Here is a 25,787-nt window from a genome sequence, read left to right as displayed (position 1 = left end):
TTTTAAAATAATTGTGTTGAGGGGCGCCTGGGTGGCTCAGTCGGTTGAGCATCCGACTTCAGCTCAGGTTATGATCTCACAGGTTGTGAGTTCGAGCCCCGCATCAGGCTCTGTGCTGACAGCTTAAAGCCTGGAGCCTGCTTCAGATTCTGTGTCTCCCTCTCTCTGTCCCAACCCACTCACATTCTGTCTCTGTCTCTCTCAAAAATAAATAAACATTTAAAAAAATTAAAAATAAAATAAAATAATTGCATTGACTAATTTTACTTACATATTATTTTTATTCTTGTCCCTGCCCTTTAAATATTGGTCTTTAATTCATTGAATAGTTTTAATTTTTTATCTAAATAGCTTCATTATAAATGTTAATTTTTAAAACAGTAATGCAGATTTTTTTTTTGTTTTGGTGTTTTCCATATAAATTACATTGTTTTGTTGTAAGACACTATTATATAATTTTTGTGGCTTCCTTTCATTTCAGTGTTACCCAGCAAAATAGTCTTTGATTTAAAAATGTTTAATCTCTTTGGTCTTTATTTAAGTAGTAAAAATCCATTTAAAAATAGGAAATGTCAGGGCACCTGAGTGGCTCAGTAACTTAAGCATCGGTCATGATCTCACATTTTGTGAGTTTGAACCCTGCATTAGGCTCTGTACTTGACAGTGCAGAGCCTGCTTGGAATTCTCTTTCCCTTTTTCTCTGACCCTTACCCCCATCCAAATAAACAAAATTTAAAAAAATAGGAAAATGTCGTATGTTTTTATAATTATGGGAATAATTCAGTTGGACAGAGAAAAAATGATAAGAAGAGAGAGAGACAATAGCAAAGTCTTTGGGGGGAAATAATGTATAAATCAGTTCTCTGTGGACTAGTTAGCTTAAATAGTAGTATGGGTACTTTAGCCATAGTAGTAGGAGGGACAGGCAAAGTATATAGCTTTAAAAGAAGGCAGGTTGGTAAATGTGGCAGAGGAAACTGTCAAATCTAAGTGATTCGACACAATTGAGAGTGAGGAGAAGACAGGGTTTCTTGGATGTTTGTGGAAAAAGAACACTAGTATGAAATAATTTCATAGCATAGGAGGCAAATAACTTTGCAAAATTTAGAGATCACTTTCAGTACTGAGGGCCCTTTTGAACTTCGTGGCAATCATTTCAGAAAACAATAATTAGGATGGTCATATTTTTTCCAGTCATATTAAGTCACTAAGATAAAGGCACAGAATAGATAAGTAATTGGATTTCCCTGGTTAGGCCTTTGCCAGGTGAGTATGATAAAGACAAAGAGAGGCCAAGTATAATAGTGAGTGTGTATGTAAAAGAGAGATTATAATCCTGGATCATTGTCAATTAGATAAGGAGAAAGTAAAGTAATGAAGGAGGTCATTTATAGAGAAAATGTATGGCTAAGTGGATACAAAAGGGAGTGAGATGATGTAGTAGTCAAAGAGCAGGATGCCTTTGCAAGAAAAGGCTGCTTGAAATTGAGATTTTGGAGGAATGTCCTTGCTGGTGATGATATGACCTAGGGTAGGTCCATGGAAAGGGATATCTGTGGTGTAGGTGGGAACAAGCCCAGTGAAGTGGAGTTTAGAGGCTGAGAACCAGGGCACTAAATAGGCCATAAATAACCATCTAAATAGTTATTAATATCATGAAAAATGACAGGAGTGATGGTGAGGGGAAAGAAATAGTGGGTTAAGGAATGTAAATCCAATACTGATAGCAGTTTTCAATAACTTTGTGTAATTAAAGATTCCCTTAACGGTATTTGAAAGTGCTTGATTTCCCATATCTTGTCAACACCAGTATCAGAAATATCCTTAATCTTTATCAATCTCTTAGGTGAAAAACAATGTCTTGGAATTGGATTTTCCGTGTGTAGTGATGAATAAAATTGATCATCTTTTTACATTTAGTCATTTGTGTTTTCTTTTCCATTCATGTCCTTTTACCCATTTTTCTAAGTTATTATTTTTTATTAGCGATTTGAAAGAGAGAAACTCCCTCTGAGTTTTCCAATTATTTTTATATTGAGATTTTAGTGAAGTGTTAATAATTTTTCCATTTTTGAAAATAAATATTACAATTAAATATTTGTTAATATTGTAGATAAAGCATCAGGTTGAGGTGCTTAGTTGTTTTTTTTTTGTTTGATTTAATGTTATTTTTTTCTTCTAAAAGAATGAAAACTTATTGTATATGAGTAAAACATAGTTTTGAAAAGTCTTTAGTGTCTGTATTCAGCACAAGGGAGTGGACATGTCTTAAGTTTAAAAGCGATTTAACCAAAATTTTCATTTGATTACCTTAGGCTCTCAATAGCAACCATACACAGGTTATAAGGTAGTACTGCTTCAGATAAATTTGTTGGATTTTTCAGTATAAAATGAAAGTAAATCAGTGTAATGCTAAGGGTAATACAACTTTATTGACCATATTCCTGAGTGATGAAAAGATATTAAGGACTCACAAATGGAGCTCTTTTTATTTTTATTTTTTTTCAATATATGAAGTTTATTGTCATATTGGTTTCCATACAACACCCAGTGCTCATCCCAAAAGGTGCCCTCCTCGATACCCATCACCCACCCACCCCTCCCTCCCACCCCCCATCAACCCTCAGTTTGTTCTCAGTTTTTAAGAGTCTCTTATGCTTTGGCTCTCTTCCACTCTAACCTCTTTTTTTTTTTCCTTCCCCTCCCCCATGGGTTTCTGTTAAGTTTCTCAGGATCCACATAAGAGTGAAACCATATGGTATCTGTCTTTCTCTGTATGGCTTATTTCACTTAGCATCACACTCTCCAGTTCCATCCATGTTGCTACAAAGGGCTATATTTCATTCTTTCTCATTGCCATGTAGTACTCCATTGTGTATATAAACCACAATTTCTTCATCCATTCATCAGTTGATGGACATTTAGGCTCTTTCCATAATTTGGCTATTGTTGAGAGTGCTGCTATAAACATTGGGGTACAAGTGCCCCTATGCATCAGTACTCCTGTATCCCTTGGGTAAATTCCTAGCAGTGCTATTGCTGGGTCATAGGGTAGGGTCTATTTTTAATTTTTTGAGGAACTTCCACACTGTTTTCCAGAGTGGCTGCTGCACCAATTTGCATTCCCACCAACAGTGCAAGAGGGTTAAATGGAGCTCTTTTTAAAAATAAATAATTTCAGAGGTATTCACACATTGATTTTCTCTATATCTTAGAACACCTGCAATAACATGCTTTACTAAAATTTTCATTTATTGTCATCTTCAAGGATAATGAAAGCTGACGTGGTATACAGAATTTTTCTGTGTATTAAATTGATAATATGGATCTGATGGGCAGCTTTCAGTACCTTATGATTTCAGTATGTATTGATGCAATTGTTACCTGCTTTGTGGGTTTGTCTTTGAAGTACTTCAACTTGAAAGAAGCAATAAATGAGCCAAAAGAATGTCTAATGAGATCATGACAATAGGGTAAATCCCAGATTTCAAAGGAATTGTACTATTTTGTGACTCCACTAATCTTCTAATCATCCTATATATTCTGTCACCAAGAATACATCAGAAGATATTCTATGGTGTGCTATACATAGTTTACTTAGCCAATCCCTTGGCCCTTAAATGAAGTTTTTTGAGCTCCTCCTTTTTGCAGAAACTCATGTATACAAGTTGGCATGATCAAAACAGGGATCCGAGCATTAGAGTTTGCTTAGGGTAAGAGTTAATAAGAAAATACAAGGAGGCATTAACATGACTCCCCAGATGAGCAGAGGTCAGTATGGAATAGTACTAGCAAGTGATAATTTCTAACATGTATAATTAGTATCCCTGAAAAAAAGAAAACAAAACAAAGAAACAGAAATTATATTTAAAACTGTAATAAAAGAAAATTTTATGGTAACAAAAGAAGACTCCATGGTATGTACTGACAAGGACCACTTGATACTAGAAAAATCCACCTGGAGTTGGAAACTCTGAAACAGATCCTGTTAAGTTATTAGATTTCAAAGATAAACTATCAAGAGAGTGTCTGGGCATAATGAACAAATGAAAAGGCAAAAAAATCGGTTGTCATCTGATGCCTCAAGAAACACAAAAGGCCAAAGTTAGTAAAGCAATGTTTTGCAGAAACTCAAGGGAAGAAACTGTAAACAAAGGATTGTATATCCATGAACCCTTTATGAGTAATATATTAATAAGAGACCTTTATCCATCAAAAATGACTGAGGAAACTCCAGCTAAAGAATTTATGGTAAGCACTTAGTTGATTTAGCTATAAAGCTAAGACTAAAACAAAGGTGAACAAGATAGGGTCAAGGGGAAAAACAACATATAAATGTCAGATAGATAGATAGATAGATAGATAGAGGTATACAGATAGATGATATAGGTATAGATAGATATAGATGATATAGATATACATAAATGTGTGTGTGTTCTGACAACGAAAAATACAATTGATATATGTGATCAATTGTTAGATCACAAAAAAGCATTACAAGTTCCATATGATAGAAATATAAAAAAGTACCCTAACCAAAATGCAATAAATTAGGTATCAGTAGTGAAGAAAGGTCCTAACTGAAAATTAAAACACATATTCTCTATTATTAGATGAAAGAAGAAATAAAAACTCAAATTACAGAATTTAGAAAAAATAATGATAACAAAAATACTACATGGATTGGGGCGCCTGGGTGGCACAGTCGGTTAAGCGTCCGACTTCAGCCAGGTCACGATCTCGCGGTCCGTGAGTTCGAGCCCCGCGTCGGCTCTGGGCTGATGGCTCAGAGCCTGGAGCCTGTTTCAGATTCTGTGTCTCCCTCTCTCTCTGCCCCTTCCCCATTCATGCTCTGTCTCTCTCTGTCCCAAAAATAAATAAACGTTGAAACAAACAAAACAAAAATACTACATGGATTTATAGGCTATATTTTCAGCACTGATCAGAGAAAATACTTAGTTATAATCACTTGGATCAATAAAAATGTAAAGTAGAAAACAAATGAGTTGTATTCTTAACTTAAAAATCTAGAAGAAAAACAACAAAGTAAACCAAAATAATTAATAAGGAAGAAGATAATAAAGGTAAAAACAAATAAGGTACAGACAATAACTAAAAATTCTAGTTTTTGAAAAATTAGAATAACTTTCAGCTAATTTAGTCAAGAAAAGAGGATAAAAAGCACAAATATATCAAATGAAATATTTTAAGTGAAAAATAGTCGCTGAAAATTCCTTTAAATAGAAATTTTAAAAATTCAGAAGAGACTATTATACAAAACTGTATACAAATAAATTTGAAAAACTAAATGAAGTTGATAATTTCCTAGAAAAATACAATATTTCTTTGGAAATAGACCAATTTAAGCCTTTTCTTTTTTTGGTGATCAAATTTAACATATTGATGCAGAAGCATTAAATGAAATATTAGCAGGCAAAATCCAAATCCAGACTGCAAAAATAATTCTTCATGGTAAAATGGCATTTAGTTCAAGAATGAAAGGTGTTATGGTCTGAATGTTTGTGTCCCTCAAATTTCATATCTTGAAACATCATGCCCAATGTGATGGTATTGGGAGGTGGGACTTTGGGTAGGTAATTAGGTCATGAGTGTGAAGTCCTATTGAATGTGGTTTTTGCCTTTATTTAAAAAATAAATAAATACATACATACATACATACATACATACATACATACATACATAAAAATTTTAAAAAAGCAACCTCTGGCGGGGTGCCTGAGTGGCTCTGTTGGTTAAGCATCCAACTCTTGACATTGGCTCAGGTTATTATCTCACAGTTCATGAGTTCAAGCCCTGCATCAGGCTCTGTGCAGCACAGAACCTGCTTGGGATTCTGTCTCCCTGTCTTTCTGCCCCTCCACAGCTTGTTCTCTCTCTCTCTCTCTCTCTCAAAAAAAAAAAAAAAAAAAAGTCTAAGAAACCCCCTTGCTCCTTCAACCCTTCAAATATAGAAAAATCAGCAGTCCACAAACTAGAAAGGGACTTTACCAAAAACATGACCTTGTTGGTGCCTTGATCTTGGACTTCCCAGCCTCCAGAAAAGTGAGAAATGTCTGTTGTTTTATAAGCCACCCAAACTATGGTATTTTGTTCTAGCAACCTAAACAAAGACAAAAAGCTAGTTTAATATTAGGAAACCTGTTAATATTATAGAATATATTAATAGATAAAAGAATAAAAAGCATAAGATAATCTCCATAGATGCTAAAAAAAGAATACAACAAAATTTAGTATACATAGCTGAAAACATTAAAATAGAAGTTAATATTTTCTTAATGTATTTCATGAACTAGATATGATGATGGCAGGGAATGACATTGTTTAGTCCGTTCTTTGTCTCCATTTTTCAGAAGTAATGAAATTTGTAATATTTTACTTCACATAAAATATACTTTATATAAGTATATATATTCAACATAAATATATATAGAACTTATATAATATATACTTTATATAAAAGTTGCACAAAAGTGGGGCACCTGGGTGTCTCAGTTGGTTAAGCGTCCGACTTCAGCTCAGGTCATGATCTTACCGTCCTTGAGTTTGAGCCCTGTGTCGGGCTCTGTGCTGACCTCTCAGAGCCTGGAGTCTATTTCAGATTCTGTGTCTCCCTCTCTCTCTGCCCCTCCCTCACTCATGCTCTGTCTCTCTCTGTCTCTCAAAAATGAATACACATTAAAAAATTTTTTTTAAGTGGCACAAAAGTATAATGGACTCTCATATATTCTTTACTCAAACACAACAGTGGTTAATATTTTCCCAAATTTGCATTAGGTCTTTATTTCACATTTATATCATACATTCTATATATGCACACTAACATCCATAGACAAACATAATTCTCATTATGAGAATTACAGTAATAGCCTTCTCACGTGATTGTGGTTCTTAAAACCACAAAAACTATTACTGCCATTTATAAAGTATATTTCAGTGATAGCATTTATATAATGTTATATCACTGGATTTCCCCCCGCAAGCCCCAAAACACTGAAAGGAAGGTATAGTTATAGTCCCCTTTACTGTAAAAGGAAACAGACTTGTCAGGGCATAATGGCTTGCCCAAACTGGCAAGACCAGCACTTGCTATAGCCAAGACTGAAGTCCATGTCTTCAGGCTTCCATGCTCTCTGGAATTGGCTAATGTATCCATAACCCAAAGGACAGATTAGTCTTTCTATACACTGTTGGGTGCCTGTCCTAGGCTTCCTTTGTATCCTCACAGCATGAAGAATAGTGGTTTGCACATCAGAATCAATAGGACTTGTTGAGTTGAATTAAATTACATTGTAGCATGAACAAATAGAGTGAGAAAGAAGAAAAGTCTGTGCTTAATTAGTCTCCAAATATATTGATTCTATTCGTCTGAACTTTCACCTAAAGAGTAAAATTTGTTAGCTTACACAATGATAAAGGTAGATAAATGAATACAAGTGGAAGATGGATTATATAAAAGTAATGTTTAAAATGTAATTAAAAGATACGATGTGTTTTACTAGTTTGTATATTTGTTCTTACCAGTCATCATTATTGAATGTTAATTCTCCGTTAGGATATGATAGGATTCAAGGATGCCAGGATTCAGGAATGCAGCATGTGCCTCCACACTGGGCCCTCCTCAGTGGTACTTGGGTACTCATGTTTGAGTTCCTTGTAAAAAAGACAGTAGTTGAAAAGCACATAAGCTGCCAGAGTCATAAAAATTCCAGTGACATCCCCTTTCTTCACACTGACATACTTGTGAAACCAGTTGTAACCTTTTTGAAACGTTCCAACCATCTCTTTAGGGGTGAAATCCCAAATCGACATCCAGCTTGGTCGTTCTCCTAGTTTCACATCCATGAGCTTCTCCTTCACTGGGTGACGCCATCCTGGAATCCTAAATGTCCATTACGCTGAGCCAAGTGAGGACTCTTTACTAGTATTTTTAACTTTCAGGTGGTAATTCTATTGATGTTAAGTTTTAAGGACAGGAAATATGCCAAAGTATTTGTTGTGTCTTTCACACGGCCTAGTGTGACATTGCCTAGACATAGTGCAATTGACATCGGGCAACTTCTATGTTCATAAATCTTCAAGTACATGAAATACTTTGAATTACTGACCATTGCCTAAAATAGAGTTTATTTTTACTAAGTAAACATCTTATTGAACTACAGGATACATAAAGTGCACAAAACATGGGTATCCATCTGGATAAATTTTCACACACTGAAATTACCTGTTAACTGAACCTCGGAAGTCCCCACCATCTTCTTTCCAGTCAATACCTAATCCCCCTAATAATATACACTTCATTGACTTCTAACACCATAGAGTAGTTTTGCCTATTCTGGAACTGCATTTAGATCAAATCATAGGGCATATTCCATTTTGTGCTCTAAGCATCATTGGAGAGGGGGCAGATTTTACACACAAAGTGGTTTGATGCATATGGTTGCAAATATTTGTTTTTTTCATTCTTGTTACTGTATTGCATTCCAGTGAACAAATATGCAGCTGTACATACATTTTATTGTTGAGGTATATTTGGATAGTTTCTGATCTTAGGCTATTATAAAGGCTATGAAGGGTATTTGTGCTGCTGTGAATGTTCTTTCAGTGAATACATGTGTACATATATCTGTCATGGGTATACCTAAGGAGTGAACTTACTAGGTGATAGGGATGCATATGTTCAGTTTAGCAGATATTGCAAAATAGTTTTCCAAAGTTGTTATAATAATTACCTCTCCCACCAAAAGTGTATAAAAGTTTCAATTACTCTACATCTTTACCAGCTTGGTATTGTCGTTTTCTTTTTCATTCCAGCCATTTTGGTAGGTATGTAATGGCTCTTAATTCAAATTGTGGTTTAATTTCCACTTCCCTGATGATGAATAAAGTGGACCATTTTTTCATAGGCTTATTGGCCATTTGGATATTTCTTTGATGAACTATCTTTTCAATATTTTTTTTATCTTTTCAATATTTTGCCCATGTTTTCACTGAGTTGTCTGACATATTCTTAATATTTAAAAAAATTATGTATCGTAGATGTTATCCTTTTGTTGGATATTTGTATTTCAAATATTTTCTCTCAGTCTGTGACTTTTTTACTCTCTTAATGTCTTTAGATAAATAGAAATTCTTAATTGTAACTATAATGCCTTTCTTTTTAATGCTATTTTTGTCCTATTTAGGTAATCTTTGTCTACCCAAGAACATGAAAATAATCTCCCCTGTTTTCTTCTAAAAGCTTATTACTTTACTTTAAAATTTTAGATCTACAGTCCACCTAAAAGTTGTTTTTTCTGCTTGAAACCACCCTTGATTAGGTTGTATGACACAGCAGAAAGAGCTTAGACCCTGAAGTCAGATCAAAAAATAATCACAGAAATAGGTAAAGTGCATGCCCAAGAATAGACAAACCATAGTTTCTTGGAAATAATTTTCAATAATGATGCAAATCTAATTTCATTGACATGGAAAAATGTTGAGTGAAAGGAGTGGGTTATATAACAAAGTATTTACACAAATTGTACACCTATATTTAGAGATACATAATTTGCAGAGCATTATCTTGAAGGGTATTGAGTCACAGTTTAATAATAAATCTGTGAATAATGGCATTTCTGGTAATCCTTATTTCTTCTGTGAACTTTCCTCTACTGTTTGAGGAAATATTTCAAATTATTTTGGAATTATTTCCAAAATAAACATGAAAAATAATTATTATTAAAACACAAATACTTCGAGGAAGAGAGTTATCCAGAGATAACCACAATAACTTTTTGGATCTCTCCATTCAACATTTTTCTTGGCATAGGTTGGTGGTAGCTCTTTCATCTTTTAATAAAAATTGTAATTCCTGTGTAATTAGATTTCTGAATCTGACATAAGTCTGGTCTAAGAGAGAGGCTTTAACATAGAAACTCCTTGGGTCCAATAGATTTATTTCTATAATGAAAAATAATGATTCATGATAAAAATGTATGGCTTTTCAGCTTTATCCCCATGCTGTTAGGAAAGAAGGAACCAATCCCTCCACATCCAATAAACCACATATCGTTTATTAGTGGAACCAGACAGTTTAGCTATTGTGCTTTGCCTTCCTGTCAAAAATAAGACTGAATATATAATTATTTAGTCCTTGGCAGGTCTTCCTCTCATGACTCTGTAGATGTTGTTTCATTATCACATTCTACTGAATGGAAGAGACACAGCCAACCTATTTTAATTTTATGTTTGTTTTTCTGTTTAAAAGCCTGTAAGATTTTTTTCTGTATTTTGTCCTTCGGACATTTTGGCAAATGTATCTATTCACTAATATCTAGATGGGAGTATCTTTTTATTAGTGGAGAATTCCTTAACTTCATATTTGTTTTCCTGTCTCTTTCCCACTGCAAGATGGTTTTCTTTACTTGTGCCTTTTATCATTGATTCTCCCATTTGTTTGACTTTTTTCTATCGTGTTGGATCTCTAATAGAAGTCTCTCTGATTTCTTTGTCATTCATTCTGTAATTTTCTGCTCTAACAATTAGCCCTGCATTCTGGAAGATTTTATTAAGCTTTTCTTGAAATTACTGATTCGTTTTCCTAAATTTTCTATTTTGCTCATTACTGTTTCTAGTTGTATTTTTTTTTTAATTTTTCTTTCTTTCTTTTTTATTTTGTTTGAGAGAGAGACAGAGCACGAGCAGGGGAGGAGCAGAGACAGAGAGAGCGACACAGAATCTGAAACTGGCTCCAGCCTCTGAGCTGTCAACAGAGCTCCATGCGAGGCTCCAACTCAGGAACAGTGAGATCATGACCTGAGCCAAAGTCGGATGCTTAACTGACTGAGCGACCCAGGCGCCCCTCTAGTTGAATTAAAAAAAAAATTTAATGTTTATTTATTTTTGAGAGAGACAGAGACAGAATGTGAGTGGGTTAGGGGCAGAAAAAGAGGGAGACACAGAATCCGAAGCAGGCTCCAGGCTCCAAACTGTCAGCACAGAGCCCAACGCAGGGCTCGAACTCGCAACCTGTGAGATCATAACCTGAGCCAAAGTTGGACGCTCAACAGACTGAGCCACCCAGGCGACCCTCTAATTGTATTTTTTAAATCAAGTATTTGTTTTTGAAAATGTAAGATGCACATGGTTAAAATAATAAGTGCAAAAGAATAGTGTATGAAAAACTTCTCTTTGCTATCAGACCAGTCTTCCCTAAAGATGATCACTGTTTTCAATTTCTTGTGTAATTGCAGAAATGTTCTAAGCCTACATATGTATATGTGTACATATCTTTTTCTATTTCATACCAGTGGTAGAATACATTCATACTCTCCCACTCCTTCTATTTTACTTAACAGTACAATTTGGGGCTAGTACTATATAAACATTTAAATTTACCTCATTTTTTGTTAGAATTGTATTGTTTTCAGTAGAATGGGTATATAAAACATACTTACTTTTTTCTCCATCAGTATATGTTTAGACTATTTTTAATATTTTGCTAATACCTATAAACCCCTACTTTTTGTTTACATGTGCCCATACATTTGTAAGTAGAATTCTAAGAAAAAGAATTGCCTGAAAAATACATGCATTTAAAATTTTGACATATATTGTCAATATTTCCCTAAAAATCAAAACTTCATATATTATATATGAATATGTATCGTATATAAATATATAAATTCATATATATGTTACTATATGAATTTGTATATTTTTTATTTTTTGTACACTGATAAGTACCATCTCATTAAATGTTTATACCTTTAAGTATAAATGAAGTTAGGCATTTTTTATATGTTTAAAGACTATTGTCTCTTGAGAATTACCAAAAATTTATTAATAAAATTAAAATTACCACCAATAATAAAATGAAAAGTAATCAAATATTTAGGATGTTGTAACAACTTTTGGCTAAAATATAAATTAACTGATTTTTTTTCACCTATAATAATGAATTATCAATTAGTTACTTTTCCTTTATAAGTAATAAAGAGATCATGGCAACTCAGAAAGCAAAGAAAAAAATAGCTTAGTTGAAATCTACCAAAAAGAGAAATCTTTGTATATTTATAGAAATTGATAGAAGTCAATTTTATCCTAAAATAGAATCTCAACTACAAGTTACATTTAAATAAGTGATGAGAAAAAGTACAGGGAGCTATGAGAAGTAAAATTCATAAATATTTGAGTCTTTCAAGAAAAAGGTACAAGCAATGTTATTGCAATAAAAGGTGTAAACTTCTGAGAACTACATGAAACTGATTATTTGTAAGTGGCTTCTATGAGCTATGTATGTGGGAGTAAAATTGTCTATATTTCATTGACAATACTTAATTTAAAAACTTACTGACCTAAGTAAACAGGGCCTTTTATTTTAATACAGATGATTGGACTTTTTAAGACAAAGAAAGCAGTGGCTTTTCCCCCAAGAGAAGCTAATAAACTACCGCACTTACAGACCAAGTCCAATGTTGAGCAGGTACTCTACCAGTCTGCTTGATGATCTACTCTATCCTCAGCAAGACTGAAGAGAAAATGATGGAATAGACGTGGCAAAAGAGCCAGATACAGTCTTTCCATTCTTTTATCTATCAGTCTATCCATCCATCTATGGTTCTAAGCAGAGAAGGTAGTGTGGGGAAATAAAAATTTTATTAAGTCGCCCTATCTGTTCTAAGAGAGTTTATCTAGGAATGGAAGAGGTTACAGGCATGGTTATGTGACAGAAATACAGACAACTAAGAATAGATCCCATGCCTCACCACTTCCACCAGAATCATCACTATTACCACCCACGTCTAAGATGCCTCACCCATTGCTTGTTCTGCATAGTTTCCTTCATACCCTCCTACTGTCTCCAGACTGCATCCAAAATGATATTTTACAAATGTGAATTACCCCAGAATCCTCCTCCTAACTCTTAGGAGAAGAAGTCCTTATTCACAGGTTACAAGATCCTGTGTGATTTGGCCTTGGCTTTTTTCTGAAATTAGCTGTCACCACTCTTGCCCAGTCAACTCTGTGTTAGTCACACTAACCTTCTTGTATCTGAACTTGTCAGCCACACACTCTTGCTCCATGACTTGTCAATTAATTCCAGTAGCTGTTCAGGGTGCCTGTTTTTTACCATTATATTCCAGTCTTTTGGCCCTCTCTGATTTTGAATGCTCTTTCTCATCCCATCCCACTTTTTCCTTTACAACTATCCATCTCTAGGTTTCTAGCACCAGATTATGTGGTCTTGCCTCCATACTACTTCCTTATTTTCCCAGGTCATGAAGTGGTATGTTTCCCCTTCTGGGTGTTCTGGAGCTCAGTAACTGTACATACTGAGTTGGCTTCAGAACATATCAGAAGTATAGGAATTTGTGACATCGATGAAGATTATAGAGAAAGTGTTGGTATGGTGCTACTTAAATTTGGCAAAGAAAGTTTTAAAGTAAAAGGTGACCAAATCACAGCTCATTTGTGAGTAACTTTTTTCCCAGAAATAGAGAAAGTTCAAGTTTTGGATGACAATGAGATGGGTTGAGGAGGTTTGAGTTCCATTGGAAAGCACTGTTCTTATTCTAAACCCGCCAGTGTAGGTTTGTGGGTTGATATATGTCTAAACTCACCACAGATGTATCAGAGTGTGTTTATGAAGTAAGTCTGATTCCACATCATTCCTGGTTTAATGAACCTGGAGAGCCTAGATGCATTCTGGGATTCTGCTGAGAGATTGATTGCATTTATGGTGAGGACTGTCAGCTACTCCTTCTCAAAGGTAAAACCGCTTCTAGCATCAGTTTTAGTGGTCATGGAGTAAGGCAGATTTTATTGGCTTTTCTTTTTCCTAGTGTTTTGCTAAGGCTGGGTTATCAGAAATGTGTCATGAAAGAAACTGGTATTTTTTTCTTACCCTACAAAAATTAGTGATATTTGTTGCTTTGTAGTCATTGAACCTAAGAAAGTTGATTACAGTAATTTACTATTGTACTTAATCTTTTCTCTTGTTGGCTGATTTTCCTCCCTGGAAGCTTCCCATTGGTCCAAATTACTTTTTGCTAACATGTTATATATATATGTATATTTTTTTTCATTTTTATTTTATTATTTCAAGCTATATAGCTTCTTAATACCAGCTTACTTTGGCAGCCAGAAATTTATATGATTCTCACCCCAAGATGTATGGATATTATAAGCCCTTTATAGAGCTATTTTAAAATAGAAAGCTATAACTTGTATTCTCTTTTTCTTTTTTACTTCTAACTACATGGTTTAGCACTTTCAGTGTATAAAAGGAGCCCATGATCCCCACCTATATATAGTTAATAAAAATTTATGGTTATATTTTATAAATGTTTATATGTATCTATTATATATAAAAGTTTGATACCTATTTATTTTTAGAACCAAAGTTTCTAGGTGATGTAGTTTTAGATTTGTGAGTACACAATATGTCACAAAACATCATGTCCTTGGGCCCCTAATACCAATTTATTATTTGATATTCCTTCCAGAACTTCCATATCATCACCAGTATAAAATACAGGGATGTTTAAGATAGTCCTAAAAAAAATGTACACTACCAACTATAGGGCAACACAGTGTTTATGCAATAAAAGTAAGAACTAAGAACTAGAAAATCACACTGTGATGGTTGATGGCAGCACATTTGCTTTTGGCATGAGAATAGATTGAGTGTATACCACCCCATCCTATATACTAATACATAATTGTACATTACTGCATTATACATAAAATCCCATGCATAAACATCAACTTTCAAAAAAAATATATTCTTTTCAATTAAATGCTTGTAAATGCCATCTAAAGGAAAATAGGCATATACTTTCAAATTAACAAGTGTCTTTGCACAACTTAAGCAAAGCAGTTTTATACTGGTAGTAAAATATTCATATTTAGCATTGAAAGTCAAAGATTAAATTTTGTGCAAAATTATTGTACGGCAATTTGGAAAACTAATTAAATGTTTTACTTGGTAAATGTAATGAGCTAGTTAAATCTTTGTTGCCAAAATTAAAAATGTAGGAGGATTGATGGCTAAATAAATTCTAAGAGTCATTTATCTTCTATGAGATAAATATAACTTTGTCAGTGTGGTCTAGCACTAAGCAGGAGATAATTTGAATGGAATTAAAGATAATTTGAAGAATATTTTGAATTTGGTATTATTTCTTACATTGATATTTGGTAGGTGGCAGTTAGGATGTAATTGTAGTTTACTTGAACTGTCCCTTTATAATATATAATTACACATTATGGGAGGGATATCTAAAGACCCAAGAAAAACAGGCATGTGGATTTTGGAACAATAACGGCTCACTTTTTATAGAGTCATGTAAGTGGTAATAATAACTACTCAGAATATAGCAGAAAGCCCACAAGTATGAAATAAGGCTGACAGAAAAATAAAAAGTGTCATTAATCTATTTTACCTCTATGATTGTTCCTTTCTCAGAGCTATTTATTGTTTTCTTAACATAAACTTAACAAGTTTGATTAACTGATTTCCTGTGTGATGGTGGATGAATTCATAGTGAGGTCTGATAGACATAGTTTTACTAACACAGTTTCGCAAAGCAAGGGAATAGCCTGAATATCTATATCCATATATACAGATAAATGCATATACACATATAAAAGAAATAAGAACGTAGAAAACAATTTGGAGGTTAATTAGCAAGTGGGTCTCAATCTTAAAACTTTTTGTAATGCAATAGAATATAATTCCAGGTAGCCCAACTCTGTAACAAACTATTTAATACATTATCGGTTTGTTTATTTCTCACTTGTATATGTCCAAGTAGGTACTTCTGATTCGGCAACTCTCTTCTGAGAATTGGTTGAGGGGCCCAGACTTCTACCTGTTAGTGGCTCTTTGATTCCACGGAGCCTTGAAATCCTCATTTGGATCTTCAGCATCTGGCTAACAAATGAGGGAAAAGAGGATTATTTCAGAGTAGGTGTTTCAGGGCAAGTCTGGAAATGGCATACATTGCTTTGGCCCAAAATTTAGTCACAGGCCAGGCCTACTGCAAGAAATGTTGGGAAGTATGGTTTGGTTGTATGCCTATGAAGAAAAGGACATGGTTTGGTAGCCAAATAGTTAAATTCACCACTAATACTGATTATAATCACTAATAATGATTACAAGTAACTGCTAAGAAATGTTTAAATTATAATTAATATTTTCTACTTAAAGACAAACATCACAAGTGGGCCTTATTATACAGGAGCATACCCTTTCCAGTTTTGTTTGCATTTTCCTCAAGATCAAGCTTACATCACCAACTGACTCAATAAACTGAAAACCTCTTGCTGTATCAGCTGAAGTGCATAATACATGTAAAGATGTCCATTATTCTTGTTGAATTGGCAGAAAACGAAAACAGATGGTACTGGTCTCCTGTTTCAGTCCACAGACAGCAGTAAATATTGGTTGATAATACATGAGAAATATGACTTCGAGAGATAGGAAAGAATTCATAGGGAGGGAAAGCATTTCTGTAAGGAGGAAGCTAACAGTAATCTTCTAAGTTTATTTTCTGCAAAGAGGCTGGTAAAACCCTGATAGTTTGAGCTATTCTGTCAGGTATATTCCTAGGAACCAGAGTATGGTCTCTAGACTAGAGCAGTATTAGATTTCATTTTGCAAAAGGATCATTGGTATCCTTCCTATCTCCTTTCCCATACTGATCCACAATGGAGAGACTTGGGAGGTGGGGAAGAAGGGAAAGTAGCCTGGCTACTCTGTGGCTACAGAAGATTCAACATCTAGAGGTGATTCTTTTCTGGAAGTGTAGGAACAGCAGGAATGAGGGGAATGTAGGAATTGAGGAAGCTTTCAGAGTCCAAGTGAATGAGTCGGGGATGTTCTGTATGTTCTGAACAGAGTACCCAAATAGGGATGGAGAAAAGACTTTTGTAATTATGGAGAAGTGAAGTGTACATGGATTATGAAAATAAACTGAAATTCTTTCCTGAAAAACTGACAGGGACACTGCGTACAGCTGGCTTTTACCTGCTTTCCAAAGTATAGAGATAACTTCATTGTAAGGAACAAAGATTGGTAACCTTTTTCTTTTTATGGTACAACATAAATTTAAGGTTCACTCACACTACTAAAACATCTAAAAACCTGAGAGAAGGGATAAAAACCCACAGTCTTAATTGGAGACATAGAGCTTCATGAAAGAGACACATATATATTAAATAGTACTTCAAAGGAAAATGTCTTGTTTTATATGACATGTGTCCTTTGATTCAAATTCCTCTTTGTGCAATGAACGACTAATCACAAATCATTTCTCTATTTAAGTGTTCACCTAAAGCACAAAGGTGGGGCTAAATTCGTGTCCTCTGAGAAACAGTATTCCCCTCTGCATATCAAATAATGGCACTTGCCATGTTGTATTACATGTAGTATTATATGTCACCCTTCCTGAGCTCTATGCACATGGATCTTCATCTTTACATCCACAGTCCCTCCTACATGACCTAGCAGAAGATAAATGCTAAATAAACATTCCTGGTATTAGCTGGAACTGGCTTACCCTTACCTTCAGGATTCTGTTAATGTGCAAACACTCTTGGAAGAGGTAACACATCAAGTCAGGTTCACTGATAACATTTGCAAAGTCAAGAGCACACATGGAGCCCCACTTACCGTAGACCTAAATATTTATAATTTCTAAATCAAGCTAACAAACTGTTGAATGCAATGTAGTTCTATATTCCTACCTCAACAAATAAATGTCCTTGTATATTGATGAGATTAAAAACATTTCTTTTTTAATAGGCTGAATATTGGCAAAATGTCAAAGATAATACAACTTAATTATCAATGTGTATATTTAGGTGTTCTGGGTGGCAGTGTTTAGGTTTTCAAAGTAAATGTCTAAGTGTCATAAATTGTATTTTTCTTTCAGAAAAATGTATTTTCATCTTTATTTCAGCACAGTTACAAATTAGGCAGTTATAATAAAATATTTTAAATGTTTTGCATTCTATTTACAGTCATGCGAAGTCACATGATGTCTTCTCTCTTTAATTTTTTCCTGATATAAAACTTTCAAGTATAGAAGTGCCTGAGTGGCTTAGTTGAGCATCTGACTATTGATGTTGGCTCAGGTCATGATCCCAGGGTCATGACATCCATCCCCTCATCAAACTCTGCACTGAGTATGGAGTCTACTTAAGATTCTCTCTCTCTCTGTAAAATTAAAAATAATTATATCTTGTCACTGAACTTTTTTTCTATTTCTTTTTCTATTCCTTTTTTTTTCTTTTCTGAGATGCACTTATATTTTTCCCATCCAATCTAAGTTTACACACAATCTTAATAAAAGGATTAAAACATAAAATATTATTACATTCAAAATAGACATGAACTGAATGTAATTTATGTAATTTCGTGTAATTTAACATAAACTATACAAAAAATTTTAAATTATGTCCAAATGTACTTTCAGATATAATTCGTATATAGTTTGCAGAAAACTCTTTTTCTTCAAAGATACTTAAAAATATTTATTAAAATGAGGACACAATGCAAATCATCTGTTTTTATGTAAATCATTTGAAGAAAGCTAAAATTTAATAAGTCAAACCTTGTAAATTTAAATTCCAAAAATAAAACTATTGATAATTCTAGAAGTCAATAGATAGCTAGTTGCCAAAGAATTTCAGGCTTCATGTATATTACATCTAGAACCACACATATACAAATTTTGAGAGTCATATGAATGATTTAGTATTCAAAATATTCCCCAGCCAGCAGGTGCACCTGTTTTGCATGCCTCATTGATTCATGAGTGCCTTCAAATGCATAAATTGAAACCAAAGAAAATGGGTACTTCTTAAAACTTGGAAATAATACTTTGTTATGCAGTAATGTGTTGGATTTATGCCATCCAGAGAAAGAACTGGTGAGTTAGTTTGCCCTTTCTCTTAAATGCTTCCATAGCTCAAATTTCTTCCCATACTCCAAAGCAGTATCTATTTCTTTGTCAGCAATGGCAGTCTACAAACATTAGTAGCATCTGCAAGTAGTCACCTCTTGTTTTTAGAATATAGAAGAAAAGATAGTCCAAAGTGTTTCTGTGAGCTTATAGGGTGTTAATCATAAGAGCAGGTGGTGTCAGTCACAAGAGCAGATGTTTAGGGTTCTGGCTCACTCTGTGGGTACCACGTATGAGATCCCGAGTGACCACAATCTATTTAAGTTTTGAGTTTGTGACGAGTAGAGTCTTCTTAATGTGTGGGTGTTAAGACAAAGGTCTTATTTTATCTGGGCTTGAGGGTAGTGTTGCATTAAATTCCTAACTATGAGTTTATCAAATAAATGTCTCCTCTTATGGTGTGGAGGGATACTAGACATCTGAGGAGAAGGGTTGGGGAGAATTAACATTAAAAGAAAGAAAGAATGAAATAAATTTGGAGGGAGTTGAAGCAGAATGTTACCTAGTTCATAATTTTGTTTGGGAGTTTAGTCTATAAGTACTAGTTTATTCTTGTGTCTATGCATAACATTAGATTACAATTATAATCTCTACAAGTTGTCTTGAATGAATAGTTGTTTAGATAATTTGAAAATGTTTGATTGGGGGTTGTGTTCCCTCCTGTGTTTATCATTGGTATTTAAATCCCTCTATAGTCACATTTTGGAAAACAAAGATGCCCTCAATTTGTGTTTAACAATTTAATTGCTTCAGTTAGTATTTTCAGTCTGAAATGTAAAGTATGGGATGTCTCCAATATGAATCAAAGAATTTTGCTTAAGAAACATTCACAGACCTCATGCAGAACTTGTAAGAGGACACTTCAACTTATAGTCTGGAATATTTGGGGTTTGGTTAGATCTATATTTGTAGCCAGAATTGGCAGAGATATTAATATTGGAGGGAGGGAGAAGCAGTGATAAACATGTTCAGTAATACTATGACTTGTCACTGTTCCCCAGTACTATATATCCAGATTTTAAAAGAAGAAAAAGAAACAGTCTTAAGCTATACTTTCTAAGCTAGAGCAAAAAAAAAAAAAAAAAAAAAAGAAAGAAAAGAAAAGGAAAAAAAAAGTCACATATTCGGAAATCCTACTAAAGAAATGTCAAAAGAGCCACAGGGTACAAAATAATTTTAGCTGAGCTTAAAAGGGGAAGAAGAAATCATCTGGCTTAGAAGTTTGATATATTTCCTCTCCTTTTCAACTCTTAATTCTTTCAATGTTAAATATCCAGGCCAGAAATGTGATCTACTCATTCACATTGCCAGGATTTATCAAGGATTATGTCTCCTAGTTTGATTCATGTTTATTCCATGCTCAGAGTTTAATTCTCCCTAGAACTTTGCATCAGGCTAAAAGTAGTCAAAATATGAAAGCATGCAAATAAATAGAAAAGGTTTGGTAGGTTCTAACACTTTACATCTGAATTCTCACCTTTTTCGGGCAAGCACATTAGAACATTCAAGTTACTTTTCATTATTACTTCCCCTATTCTACAGAGGACCTAGGATGCTTTTGTGCATTTTGTGAAATTTCAGGTCTGTCTTTAACAATTCACTTAGCTTTTACCTCAAATATGCTATTCTCTTCCTTTTTAAAATACCACTAATAAAAGTAGATTAGAATACAGCAGCATTGTTGGCAAACCAAACTTTATTAAATGTTTGATTTTATCTGTTATAGAACATGAGAAGCAGCGGTTATGCAAGAGCACCGATTATATGAATTTGCATTTCAAAGTGAAATGGTTTTATAATGAATACGTGCGAGAGCTTCCTGCCTTCAAGGATGCTGTCCCTGAATATTCCTTGTAAGTAGTGATTTTCACCCCCAAGTCTTCAATTCATAGTCTTGTAAAAATTATACCTGAATTATGCAGCCCTAAAATTTCTTCTCATAGTCTCTGCGTGGATGCAGACATTTCTATTATAAAATTAACATTAAATGACTTGCATTTCTTTCGGACCATATTTAATTGAATTGTGTTGCATTTTTCAGCTACATATTTAATTGAATTGTGTTGCATTCACTTGGATATTCAACTCAAAGGAAAAGAAATACAAAACAAATATGGCTTACATAATGAGGTTATTTTCTGTGAAAGTGCTCAAACTCAGATTTTATTGGGAAAATGAAGGTATTTGCATACTGAGCATTATATTCAGATTTTTCCCTTTAATTTAAACTGAAAAATGTCTTAGAAATGCATATTTCTAAAATAGAAGTTATAATTAAACAGGTAATATTTTCATAAATATGCCTGTATCAAATACATTTCTAAGCACACAGACCTGTAATACTCTGCATCTGACATTTATCAGAATTCTATTTAATTCTATTGACGAGGGTCTTCCATATGCCAGGCACCATGTCAAGTGCTATAGGACAATAGTGAATAGGATAAAGACTGCAACCTGGAAGAAGCTTGTGCCTGATGAGATACTAATAAATATAAAATTCATGATAAAGCAAGGCAAAATTTAATAAGCACTAATTCAAGAAGCACAAGCAAAGTGCAGTGGGTTCTCACAGAAGAGAGACATTACCCTATGGAGGACTCTACATAATCTTTATGTATGGAGTAGCATTTGATATAGACTTTGAAAATTTGGTCAGTTTATGGCAAGAAAAGCATTTAGATTAAAAGGTAAGTTGTGAGCATTATTATGGAATTAGGAATATATGGGCTAGGGTCCACAGGAAATAATGCCATTCTAGTGGGGTATAGGATATGTTTACAAAATGAGTAGATAGGAAATGTAGTTTTGAACTAGATTATTATAAATAAATGCTGTGAAGCTTGCCCCACATTCTTAGGCATTGTGGGCATTGGAAGAGACAGAGAATGGGGGACAAGGAAGAGATTTAGAAGGTAGGGAGTAATGTAATGAATTTCCATTTAGTATGACTTTTCTCATAGAAGTTTATAGGGTACAGTGAGATACTGGGATAAGTTAAAAGTCTATACACATTAGACAGTGATTGTAGCAAGGATGTCAAAGATGAGTATGTGTGGGAGAGAGATTTCAAAGATAGAATTTACATATGTGTCAACTAAATACAAATGAGGATAAAAGAAATAGGGAAGAGTTAAACATGAAATATATGTGCCTAAGCAGCTGACAGTATCATTGGCTTGTAAAAAAGAGATGCTATTAGCTGGACACTTTTGTTTGGCTCTGTCTCGACGAAACTACACTAACTAAAATCAGACTGGCATGCATACTGAAGACCATTATAAAAGCTGAATAAAATTAAATAGCATCAGAGAAAAATCAAGGCAACCAGGATTTAAGAAGTTATGGTCCTGAGAAAAGAGGAATGCATTGAGGTGATTCCTGTATTTGCTACAAGGTTTTTTGGTTTTTGTTTTTGTTTGTGTGTTTGTTTGTTTTGTTTTTTCTCTCCATCCTCCCTGCTCCCATGCATTTGACAATTAGCAGTGCAGGTCTTGATGGCCAAACAGAGAACAGCAGCCTAGTTTATAGCAATCTCCCTAGGCTGGAGAAATAAAAATTGGTGTTCAGTACTATGAAGGCTGCTTGGACTTGCAGGGTCAATTCCTAGAGAGATGGGAACCCCAGAGAAGTAAACATAACATCCTGCTTACAGTTTCTCCCTGAGGTATTTTCTGATTTTTAATCTGCCCTTGTGTGGAGACTGAGGCAGAAATAAGCAAGTAGAAAGCAGGGACTGAGAGGTTAAAAATTGAGTAGATACGTCAGCAGCCTCATAATACTAGGGAGACAAAAACGAGAGGTCAAGACTTCCTAAGAAATAAGACTTTCCAGACTTTCAGGTGAGATCCTTCAGGGCTCTGAAGAACTAGAAATGGCCCAGCCTAAAATTCAGCCTTGTCTCCATTATGATCCTGTAAATACAAGGACAAATTTAGATTTTCTCAGGAGAAAATGACCAATCAAAGGTTCCATAATTTTTCATAGATAATATGTAATATTCAGCAAAAAATCAGACTGTCAGGCAACAGCGCCAAGTGACTAGACTCCAAGGAAAAGCAGACATTATACTTACCAGACATAGGCTTTGATGTATCTTCAAAATGTGAGAGAATTTCAACATTCTATAAGAAGAATACAATGAAAATTGCAGAACTGAAAAAGGATGAAATTAGGAATGTAACAAATGGGTTTAAAGGCAGATTATATATAGCAGAAGAGGGGATTGAAAATGGAAAATAAATTTGGAGAAATTTTCCATATAAAGTAGAGGGAGAGACAAAAAATACAAAATATAGAAGAAAGAATAGAACAAAGAGTACATGGGACAAATTGCAAAGGTCTAACGTACAAAGAAATGAGTCCCAGAAAAGGAGAAGAGAGAAGGCACAGTGTATGGATTTTGTAAGATGGATGAAAAAAACATGAAACCACAGCTCAAGAATTTCGGTCAGTCCTAAGCAGAATATTTAAATGCAAGAAAAGCTACCTGTCATTGCATCATAGAAAATTGCTTAAAACCAAAAAAGAATTAAAAAAAAACCCTTTCCATTTATTGAAGTCAAGGAAGGGAAGACACTTTACCTTCAAAGGAGCTACAGTAATACTCGTGGATGATTGTTCAGTAGGAGTGACTGAAACCAGAATACACTGCAATGATACCTTTTAAGTGCTGAAAGAAAACAACTAGCAAGCTTAGAGTTCTATAAGCATCAAAAATATCCTTCCAAAAATAATATATATCCTTTCAAAACAAAGTGACATAAGTATATTTATATAACTGAGAAGCTGAAAGAATCCATTTCCAGCAGACCTTCACCAAAAATATATAAGCCATACTTCAGATAGAATGAAAATGACTAAAGATAAAAATATAGTAATGCAGCAAATAATGCACTACAAAATGTATGCAAAGAATAAAATTTAAAATATGTTAACTGTTTAAAAATTAAAAATCCGTAGAAGAAAATATACATAGAAGTAAAGTACAAGACAATTGGATAAACACATGCAGTTAATATGTTGTAAGATCCTTGAATTGTTCACAAAGTGTAAAATACTCCAATTTAAAAATCCTCTAGGGGCGTCTGGGTGGCTCAATCAGTTGAAGTTCGACTTTGGCTCAGGTCATGATCTCACAGCTCATGGGTTCGAGCCCTGCATCGGCCTCTGTGCTGACAGCTCGGAGCCTGGAGCCTGCTTCAGATTCTGTCTTCCTCTCTCTCTGCCCCTAACCCACTCTCATTCTGTCTCTGTCTCTCTCAAAAATAAATAAACATTAAAAAAATTTAAAAATCCTCTAATATGTCATGGATATGTCATGGATATATGTTATAATTTATAGGGTAACCCCATAAGGTACAATATTGTGTATTCATAACACAGTAGGGTGGAGGGTAATAAAACATACCTAAAGGTAAGAAAGGAAAATGCAGGCTCGGAGCCTGGAGCCTGTTTCCGATTCTGTGTCTCCCTCTCTCTCTGCCCCTCCCCTGTTCATGCTCTGTCTCTCTCTGTCCCAAAAATAAATAAACGTTGAAAAAAAAAATTAAAAAAGAAAGGAAAATGCAAATAATAAAGAGCAGGTAGGAAATTTGGGTGGGGGGGGCAAGATGATATTTTTAAGACTAAATATATCAGAAAATTGAATGTAATCATTAAATATTAATGGATTAATACTGGCCTACCAGATAAAATAGTAAGACCAAACTGTCTTGCTAATAATTTATACATCTAGAAAGGTTAAATAAAAGGATGAAAATAATAATTGAGATAAAATTTTCACAAGATACTAATATTAAAAGAGACTTCAAGGTAAGAAATATAATAATAAAATAATTTTGAGAAATAGAAATATTTCGTGATGATTGAAGAAGCAACTTAACAAAAGATATATCAGTTAGAAATGTAAATGTATCTCATAACATGTTAACAAAATATATAAAGCAAAAATTGTCAGAAATAAAAGGAAATAATGAATCTACAATGCTACTTGGAGATTACATTTTTCAGCAACTGACTAAACATTCAGACAAAAAAGTCAGTAAAAATACAGAAGTTCCAACAACACAAAAAACATACTTAAATATATTTATTCTTCTGTATCTATATCTGTACCTGGTCACCTAGAGGTTCCATAATTTTTGTGGGAATTGTTTACAAACACACACACACACACACACACACACACACACACACACACACACCTATCTACAATTTATCACAAATGATGACAAAACACACATTGTTATCATATGCACTTAGTGCATTTACCAAAATAGACTATTTGTTTGACCATAAAGGAGGTCTAATGGATTTTCAAAGATTGAAATATATACTGTATATTCTAGTACCACTGTGGAATTAAGCCAGAAATTAACTCTAAGATAACTAGAAAATGACCAGATAGGGAAATTAAGCAGAAAACTCTAATTCATGAGTTAAAAAAGAATCACAATATGAATTACAAAATATTTTGAACTGTGATAATAAAATATGACATATTGAAACTTGTGGATTGCAGCTAAAACAGGAAATAGAATGATATTCTATAATTCCATAGACAGAAATTCTATAGAATTCTATGATTCTGTAGTGAGAGGGAGAAAGGTATAAAATCAATAGTGTAACTGTCAGAAGAATAGTTTAAAAACCAAATTATGTCAAAAGAAAGTAGAAGGAAGAAAATGATCAACATGACCTGAAACAAAAATAAATTTTAGGGGCACCTGGGTGGCACAGTCGGTTAAGCCTCCGACTTCAGCCAGGTCACGATCTCGCGGTCCGTGAGTTCGAGCCCCGCGTCGGGCTCTGGGC

At 34.1% G+C, this 25,787-nt stretch overlaps 1 protein-coding gene across 2 annotated transcripts in view; it reads left to right on the top strand.

The window, feature by feature from the left end:
* Positions 1-25,787, top strand: part of UNC13C (unc-13 homolog C) — a 675,102-nt gene that overhangs the window by 518,965 nt on the left and 130,350 nt on the right. For both annotated transcript variants that reach the window (XM_045059288.1, XM_019832393.3), the window contains one exon: positions 20,698-20,824. In XM_045059288.1, coding sequence (XP_044915223.1) covers positions 20,698-20,824 — 127 coding nt within the window. The remainder of the gene's footprint in view (positions 1-20,697; positions 20,825-25,787) is intronic.

This window comes from Felis catus, chromosome B3, assembly GCF_018350175.1.
Source record: "Felis catus isolate Fca126 chromosome B3, F.catus_Fca126_mat1.0, whole genome shotgun sequence".
Classification (NCBI taxonomy): domain Eukaryota; kingdom Metazoa; phylum Chordata; class Mammalia; order Carnivora; family Felidae; genus Felis; species Felis catus.
This window is presented reverse-complemented; position numbering and strand designations above follow the sequence as displayed.